This window comes from Siphateles boraxobius, unplaced genomic scaffold (assembly GCF_051911475.1).
Source record: "Siphateles boraxobius isolate OS27281-9 unplaced genomic scaffold, OSU_SipBor_1 11, whole genome shotgun sequence".
In the NCBI taxonomy this organism is placed as follows: domain Eukaryota; kingdom Metazoa; phylum Chordata; class Actinopteri; order Cypriniformes; family Leuciscidae; genus Siphateles; species Siphateles boraxobius.
Genome location: NW_027508711.1, coordinates 6,565,001 through 6,574,619, shown reverse-complemented (window position 1 = coordinate 6,574,619; position 9,619 = coordinate 6,565,001). Strand labels below are relative to the sequence as shown.

The window sequence follows — 9,619 nt, the reverse complement described above, 5'->3', positions numbered from 1 at the left end:
ATGCTATGATTTCAGAGTAATTTTAGGTTGAGTTAAGTTAGCCGTTAAAGAGCTGGTGCATCATCCAGAAAGCTGGACGTTTAGGAGGGAGAACAATTCATGGTCTTGAGTATGGCACTTAACGTTAAAATACTCTAAAGAGACGGTTAATGCACTTGACCTCACAGCGTTTGTCATCACTGTGGATAAAAGCCTCTCTAAATGATCCAGTTCTGAAGTTCAGCGTTGGCCTTTGTCAGATTTCCAAGAAAGCAATGAGCACAAAAAGAAAAAAAAAATCTTTTTTTTTATTGTATTCTAGTTCTTGAATTAATTCAATTCCGTTTACCAGGGATTAATCTAATATACAAATAACACACACATTTATAAAAATGACTTTCACTGAAATTGTCGTTGTACAGAGCCCCTAAAGGGACATGGTGGTGGAAAGAAAATATTTCAATGATTTTAGAAACGTAGCGCAAAAGCATTGTAATCTATTTCTTTCTCCCATTTCATTTTTTGTTCTTCACCACGTCCCTTTAGGGGCTGCTTATTACTGGGTTAAAGAGGAGTAAAGTGCATATCTCAGACATGTTCTGTGATATTCTTTTTGTATGTTTTTAAATCTTTAAGAAAAAGCAATATATCGTAACCAATATTAAAACATCATCAAACAAATAGTGCAAGTAAGTTCCCACCAGTAGCCACAGAAGGGCTTCATATATATATATATATATACAAATCTTTAAGCACCTTCATTTTACATGGCCATTGAAACATCTTTGCATTTTGCACACCAAGATAAAAAACTTTTTAAATGCCTTGTCAAGTGCAGAGATATTAAATTGTCATGTCAATTCTCATCTTGAGTACATGTACGGTAGCTCTTGGGTTGCTAGACTGGTGTTTTGTTTTGTGGGTGTTTTAGAAGAAAGTCCTGAAGGGGGAAATCAGTGTATGAGTTTGTATCTGTTAAAAGCTTTTTATTTCAGAATTGTTTTGAGGGTTTGATGTCGTATACTCCTTCGACACACAATCTCTCTTGAAAAGCACGCTCCCTCTTCAGATAAACCAGAACACAAACGTGTTAGTGTCTTACAAAACCTCTTTGTAAAATAGAGCCAAGGCTTATTTAAATATGCTTAAATAGCATGAAAATATTTTTGTTTCGTTTTAAACAATGCTGAATTATTCTTGCCATTTAGATAAGTTGTGGACATTTCCCCCCCATATTAGTTTCCTGTACCTACAAGACACATGTGAAAAGAAAGACTGCTTTGCAAAAGAGGTGAAAACATTGGATTTCAAGTTTGAGCTTTAACAACACATCTTTGGATGTTTTACAATGTTAAGTATAGAAATACCTACGATAATGAACAATTCCACCATAAAACCTGAAAGCCATCTATACAAATTATTATTTTAAATGTTGCAGACAAGAGCGTTCAGTTTAATCAGGGGTTGATTGAGATGCACAATATAAATAATTTCAATCCTGAAAGTTATTATGAGAAAAATAGCTTGCATTATTTGCACATTACTGCAGATTGGTTTGACATCTTATTTTGGCTGTAAAAAAGTTTTTATTTTTTGTGCGTGTTAAAAATGCTTTCCAATTCCTGAGACTTTTTCGGATTAATCTGTCTTTGTGGTTTCTGTTGTAATTCTAAAAATGTAACCACTTTTGTATTTTGCATAGTGGATGTACAATGTGTAGGTTTATAATTTTTCCTGTCTTCAGGATTTAGATTTAATGCAAACATTAGAGAACCATTGTCAGATAATGCAATGCAAACATCAAAACTTCTAGCTTATTTCAGCAGGACGTATTTTTTTTCAGCATACCTGATTGTCAATTTTTTTGCATTCAATTTTCACATACTACATTGCACTGAACAGTCTATGAGCATATCACCATTGTTAGCAAACGTTGAAGCATCAAAAACAGCTTTAACAAAAAAGCACATCCAAATCTAGTCATTTAAAAAGTTTTTAAAATCCCTGTCATCCCATTGGAAGCTGACTTATGAAATGAAAGAACGAAAAAAAAAAAAGTAATTATTTTATTTTTAATATTACAGAGTCTGAACCCGAGACTTCTCCGAAGCGAGCAGCTGTTTCAAGCTGAGCCAATCAGAGCTCAGGGATTAACAGAAAAGTCACTTTGCGGCTTCGGGAATGGGCGGGGCTCGTTCCAGTCTCACGGCCCAGGGGTCAGAGGGCGCCGAATAAAAGGGCGGGTGGGGGAGAACGTCTTCTGTGGCCATGGCGAAAGTGAACACGCCCCGCTTCCTATTCACGTCCTCTGAGATGATCTTCCTGTCAGTCTCCCGGCTGTTGTCCATGTCCTCCATGCTTTTCCCTCCCGGAGGCTGCTGTTTCTCAGCCCGCTGGGCCAGCAAAGGGGCTTGGAGGGCGTTGGGATCCTGGGGGAAGAGGAAGTTGGTGGCCCGCCAGGCGGAGGGCTTTCGGCCCCGTCGCGGGCGCGAGACACGGCAGCTCTGACGCTTGATGTGCCGGTGCAGGTGGTCGGAGCGCGTGAAGCTCTTGTAGCAATGCTCACACTGGTACGGTCGAACGCCCGTATGGATGCGCAAGTGGTTCTTCAGGTCGTAATTGTGAACGAACTTGGAGTTGCAGTGCAGGCAGATGTAGGGCCTCTCGCCGGTGTGCTTGCGCATGTGAATCTTCAGTTTGTCTTGCCTGAAAAAGAGTAAGACGGCGATTACTTTTGAGAATTTTTTTATATACCTGTAAGATGCACCAGGTCTTTTTTCCCAGGGAGCACATGCAAAATCAGAAAAATGTAAAAACAAGTTTAGGAGGGCATTAAAAAAACTTAAGGGGTGCAATGAAAATGTATCTAATTATTTGTTTTTTCTTAATAAAGGAATATAAGGAGATATTTACGAGCAAAATTATTTATTATATAATATGTAGCCTAAGTTATTAAAATAAAAAAAGTACACTATAGGTTTTTAAATATTTCCGTTTCAAACTGTATTTATTTATTTAATGATAATTATTGTTCAGATACTAAAAAAATCTATATATTGGTTAATATGTGATAAATAATGGTCTTAATTTTTTCCCTGCCATTGACGGAATTTTCCAGCTTTCTGTGTTTTCACTGTTATACGGTAGGGGGCGCTATTACACCTTCTGAAAGAGTGCTGAATCTCTTGATCATAATGCAGACGAAAAGCAGCAGAAACAAGTGATAAAAGCATTGCTTATGCACTTTGTAGTCTGTGAGAGAAAATGATGATTTCCTATCATGATTTATGATTTATTTAGATGATTTATTTATGTTTTTGTTCAAAATGTTGCTTTTTTATGAATTTTACCGACATTCAAGAGTTGATTTAAAAAAAAAAGAAAGTTAGGCCGCGTGTCCACCTAGACGCTCTGCTGAAAACGCCTAGCTGTGGGCGCTTGAGAGCGTGTTGGCAGCGCTGCGTTTTTTAACTTGAGACGATTTGTTGCTATGAGTCAGAATATCCGCAGCACAGTTTACTTGTAACTGATTTCGCAGATAATTTGTTTCATACTAAAAATGTATTTTTCATCCATTTTGTTCGGTTAGCTCTGCTGGTTGACGTCGTTGTTCAGAAAGAATGTTGTGACAGTTGGTCGGTGTGGTATTTGTCCCGCCTCTCCTACGCTGTGATTGGACGGCTGTGAAAAAAGGGACAGTGATGAGCGCTGCGTTTTACCCAAAGTTGAACATTTTTCAACTCTCGGCGACCAGTAAAAAACGCTGAACGCTCAGCGCTTGAGCGTTACAAACACGCTCAGCACCTCGTTACGCTCATGGCGTTAAAAAAACGCGGCGCTCCCATTGAAAACAATTGGAATTATACGCCAGCTGCGTGAAAAAACGCTTTGGTGGACACTCGGCCTTAGAATAAAACGTTTTTGTTGTTGTTTAAAAGCAGTCTATGTTTTTTCTTTTGATATATTGTTAAAAATATTCTGCCAAGAAAGTTTTGTGAAAATTATCAAAAACGCTGGCTGTGTCTGGCAACTTAAAAAAAAAAAAAACCTCTGGTCTTTCATTCCTGTGACGGAGCAGCTCAGACAGAAGCGTTTACGTTGAATTAAAATTTCAGATACAGTTTATTGTGTAACCAGAATATCAATAATGAACTAAAAAATCATCACCTTTTGCATTTAAAAAAATCACATTAGGCTGTATTGCGATTCCTGTTTTGTCCCTCCAAAATGTAAGACCTTTCAAAATAATTAGGATGTTTGTTATTCCATTTAAGAAGTTTTATAACATACATTCATACAAATAATTTTTTTACTTTTTAAGGACCCGTGGGGATTTTTATCTATTTTTTAATCTTAAAATGATGATACATGGGGCAACATTTTGAGCTATGTTGCCGTCAACGGGTACTCAGGTGAGACACAGGGCCCATGACCGATCTAAAGTATCCAGATATAAATTTGTTGCCCATTCTCAATGGGAAAGTGCCCGGCAACATTGCTCAAAAAAAGTTGCCTTGTGTATCACCTTTACACTGTAAATACTCTTTCTCACGCGTCTTCAATTGAATATGCATGCAGGAAAACACACGTGAAGGTGTACGCCTTCATACTTGAAAAGCATACAGCTGCAAGTTGCTCACAACAGTAGCAGCCACAGAAGAACCTAAAAAACACGAAAACCGAAACACTCAGGATTTAGTGTTCCTGTTATGTGGTATCCAGATGAGTTATCCAGAAGCTAAAAAAAACGTTGTTTGATCTATTTCTCACTCTAGATATCACTCATAGAAATTTCATTCCTTTACAGAGAGTTTGAGTCCACAAGTGAAATGTACGTCTTATATTAACAACACCACGCTTTGGCTTTTATTACAGTGTGGAAACCTCGTGCGGGCTTCGACCACAGTGATGCATAAAGTGTTTCATAGCAGGTTTGTCCTTATGATGCTGCTCTAGTTTTGCTCTAGAAATGTGCCATTTCATTGTCGAAGCTTAGCTTTTCAGCTTCAAAGAGGCTATTTATTCTTGTAGACAGTCAAGTGTAATTTGTTTGAGGGAAAAATTTACATGACAGCAAGTCAGAATTATTTCTCGTAAATCTAAAATAGTTATTCATGTACTATATCTGATTAAATTATGTTAAAAATAGTCCTGAAATGTTAAAGGGATAGTTCGCCCAACTTTTTCATGCTCATGAAGTTTTGAACGTTTTCAGGTGAAGGAAAGTCATACCGACATGAGGGCGAGTAAATGGCAAGTTTTTAGTTAAATTTGTGGGTGAACTATCACCTTAATGTTGTTTTTGCGCATTACATTGTCTCCATTTCCTCCTATCGTTCCTATCAACAATCACTATAAATAAAGGTGGCCAAAAAGTATAATATTTTTAATTAAAAAATACAAATAATTAAATAGAATTATGAATAATATAAATAAAAATTACAAAAATAAAAAGTTAAAATAACAATAATAATTAAGTAATCCTTAGAAATGAAAATTATGTGATTAATGACTCACCCTCATGTCGTTCCAAGCCCGTAAGATATTTTAGATTCAGTCCGAGAGTTTTCTGTCCCTCCATTGAAAATCTATGTGCGGTATACTGTCCTTGTCCAGAAAGGCAATAAAGACATCATCAAAGTAGTCCATGTGACCTCAGTGGGTTAGTTAGAATTTTTTGAAGCATCGAAAATACATTTTGTTCCAAAAATAACAAAAACGATGACTTTATTCTGCATTGTATTCTCTTCCGGTTCTGTGGTCAATCCGCGTTCACGAGGCCATTGACGCTGCTGACGTAAGACGCTGCTGACTTGTTATCTGGTGCGTCCGTGTATTCGGGTTCAAATAAATATGTCTGGTTAAAAAAAATTCAAGTCTTCCCCTGTGTCGAAATCCTTAGACATGTTTGCAAAGATTGTTTTGTTTACAGCGTGCGTCTCCCTCAGACTGTAAACGAAGCTCGGGCGTCAGCTCGTCTTACGTCAGCGGACTCATGAAAGCGGATTGACAACAGAACCGGAAGAGAATACAATGCTGAATAAAGTCGTCGTTTTTGTTATTTTTGGAACAAAATGAATTTTCGATGCTTCAAAAAATTCTAACTAACCCACTGAGGTCACATGGACTACTTTGATGATGTCTTTATTGCCTTTCTGGACAAGGACAGTATACCACACATAGATTTTCAATGGAGGGACAAAAAGCTCTCGGACTGAATCTAAAATATCTTAAACTGTGTTCCGAAGATGAAAATCTTACGGGCATGGAACGACATGAGGGTGAGTCATTAATAATTTATATTTTTGGGTGAACTAACCCTTTAAATAATAAATTATAATACTTGGAAATGTATAGAAAAATAAACCCACCATAATTCCCATCAACTACCAATATAAATAAAACTGGCAAGTTTTTTAATTGTAATTTAATAATAATTTAAATTTAAAAAAACGGTAGATAAAAATAATACAAATAAATGTTAAATAATAATTGTAATACTTGAAGTGTATATAAAATATCACCATCATTCCCATCAACTTTTACTATTAAGTGTCAAAAGTATTTTTAAAAGAGTAATTAATAATAAATGAAATAAAATACAATTATAAATAATACAAATAATAAAATTAAATGTTTTGTAATTATTAGAAGTGTGTCAAAAAATACAAAGTATAAAGAAGGAACTGCAGGAAGGTATACTTTACTAGTAGCACTTTCTTAATATTTTCTCATTTACTCCCTTTACTGAATTTTTGGCTCTCGACTAAGTGTCCCGTTAACCCGACTCACCTGGTGAAGCGGACCTCGCAGATGGTGCACATGTAGGGTTTCTCTCCTGTGTGTGTTCGCATGTGCCTCGGCAGCTTTCCCGCTCCTTGAATCACCTTGTTGCAGATCGGGCACTGCTGTGACGCTTTGGGCTTCATTTTCCTCTCCTCCTCCAGCTGCCACGGAGGAAACAGTGTCCCGAGATGAGAGGCGGAAAGAAAACTCAGGTAGGACCGCAAGTCCGCTCCCTCTTTGATCGGGCCAAGAGCGGGGTCAGAGGTTATACCCAAACCTGGACTCATAAAGTCTTTGAGGAAGTCTCTGTGAAGGATAGGGTTTGTGGGTTCATCCTTTAACTCTTCTTTGATGACTTCTTTCTTGACTGCGAGGTCCAGAGGGCTATTTTCCAGAGAAGCAGCAGGGAAAGGGTGTCGCGGCTCCAGAATCTGAGGGTAGCCTGGGAATTCTGCTGCCCACATTGGAGGATAAAAGCCTGGGAGAAGGGGTGAGAATCCAGCTCCTCTTTCCAAGCCTGGCACTTTCGGATACAGCCCCTCTTGAAGTAAGGACTCTATGGAGAAGTCCTTCAGCGCCCGGCCCTCCAATCCCTCCGGCCCTCTGGGTTTCCCAGCACTTGGAGTGTCCAGTTGGCGTCTTTGGGATTCTTGTCCATCCCGGTCTGGCTTCGGCACCTCTTGTTGCGAGCTGCAGGGTGGGCTGTCCGTTCTCCTGTCCTCCCAAACTTTTTGTCCCTCTTGGTTTTCCGTCACATCGCCTTTTGCGGACTTCTCACTGTTATCGTCCTCAAATTCTCCATCTTTCGAGTCAACCTCCTCCTCGATTTCCTCCTCTTCGTCCTCGTCTTCCTCGTCATCCCCTTCAAACTCCTCTCCTTCTGCATGTCCTTCTCCCCCTCCACCCGTGTCCATGATTTCCAAACACACGTTTATGATGCAGGGAATTTCCAGGAGCCTCGCGGCACTCAGGATCTCCTTGACGTTGGATGCGGTCACCGTCAGCGTCGACGTGTACGCAAACTCCAGAATGGCCGTCAGTGATTCTGGCGCCACGAAGTCCAGCTCGTAGATGGCGTGCGGGTTGGCATCCCGACTGGAGCCGGTGGCCACCGTGAAGAGTTTTTTGAAGTACTGGCTGCAGGCGGCCAGGACTGATCGATGGGTCCGGTACTCCTGGTCCCTGACGACTAGGATGACGTCGCACAGCAAACCGTCCCGCCGCTGCTCGTTGAGACTGCACAAGATATCATTGCTGTGGTTCGGGAAGGGGATTCCGATCAGGTCCTCGTCTGTGTGTGCCATCTTCTCCGAGGAATCTGTGTACAGGTAAAAAGTGAAATTGGTCAGAGCTGCAGTTTGTTATCCTCTCATCCATTAAACAGGGCTGAATTTTGAACAATACCCATTCTTGTCTTAGGACAACTTTGATGAACTTTTCTGATCCACTTCAAATGTTGACTACTGTGGTTCAGTTTAACTTGAGGAAATTGACAGAAATAGATTTTACTGTACACTGAAAGAACACTAAAAACTGGTGTAGGATTTTCAATTGCTGGTAAATTTCACAAATAATTACGAAGAAACGGCAAATACACTTTGAATTTAATGTGAAATTTTGAAGTTGAAGAACGGAAGTAGTATTTTCTTGTAAAACGTACTCCAATAAACTTTTTTTCAATAATCCAATAAAATTTTATTTGCAACTTTAAAAAAAATCTGTTGAAGTATTATTATTTTTGTTATTATTATGATGATTTAGGGATAACCAAGATATTTGTTCATCCATGTTTTAATTCATGCAGTATACAAGTTATGTTGTGTTGCACCTTATTTGAATAATAAAAATGCAGTATTTTGTTATAAATTAATTATTATATTTTCAATTGTTTACATTTCAAAAGATTTATTAAATTCATTTCATCAGACACCATTTTTGATGATACATTTTTATTAAATCATAAAACAGAATTCAGAAAAAAAAATAGAAAACAGAATTTTAACAATTTCATTCTAAATTAAAAGGTAGTTTACTCCAAGTTTACTTGAAACAAACATTTTCAAACAGGTGGAATGCATTTCCTTCCATGTTAATAGTATAAAATGAGTAATATTGATATCAAATGATATGGGATAAAAATATTGTGAGAATATATTTGGCCATATCACCCAGACCTACGTTAAAATATTATTGATGTACAATGAGATTTGAGCAAAAAATGCTTGTTTTTGCAAAAGTGTGTAACTTGTGTGTGCGTGCACTTTGCGGTAAAGGAGGATGCGTCACATCATCAGATAACTAATTAGCTCCCATAGAGCGTGCAAGGATCAAATCTCTGTTTCTCTCTGATTGCGATCAAACAGCAGCTCCACTGGCTTCTGCTTTTCATGACATATATTGAATGCAGTGGCTATTTTGTTGTGGGCCTTGACAGATAGCAAAATAAATCAGATCGTTTGCATTGTGAGAAAAGCTGACACTTATCTTTATCACGTTCGGAAAGAAAAGAAGACAAGACAACACAGGAAGGCAAAAGGGGTCAGGCTCTAGTTTCTGCTTTCCACGGGAAAAAAAGTGTCAGGGCATGAGTAAACGTAACCCACCACCTCCAGTTTTACTTGCGTTGCATGAGAGCTCTGATAATGGTGCTAATTAATTGCAATTACTTTTAATTAACAGGCATGCAATGTTGAATAATTTTTATTTATTTGTATATTATTATATTTTAGTCATGTCTAGTTTAGAAGTGCACTTCTACTGTACAGTGTCCAATAATAAAGAATTTGCAAAGCTATATTTTTCGGACAGCGGATCTCCGTTCAGATGCTCCTAAACTAAACTACAGGCCTACATG

General features: G+C 38.2%; 1 protein-coding gene across 4 annotated transcripts in view; it reads right to left on the bottom strand.

Moving 5' to 3' along the window:
• Positions 1-267: 267 nt before the first annotated feature.
• zbtb7c (zinc finger and BTB domain containing 7C) overlaps positions 268-9,619 on the bottom strand; it is a 30,760-nt gene continuing 21,408 nt past the window's right edge. For 2 of the 4 annotated variants that reach the window (XR_013189696.1, XR_013189712.1), the window contains 3 exons: positions 6,772-8,083; positions 540-2,685; positions 268-406 (listed from right to left, as the gene is read on the bottom strand). Coding sequence is in view for 2 of the 4 variants with exons in the window: in XM_077194745.1 (XP_077050860.1) it covers positions 2,142-2,685; positions 6,772-8,069 (1,842 nt within the window). In the remaining 2 variants the exon portion in view is untranslated. Of the gene's footprint in view, positions 2,686-6,771; positions 8,084-9,619 lie in introns of all 4 variants that reach the window. The other 2 variants (XM_077194745.1, XM_077194750.1) reach the window with 1 other exon arrangement.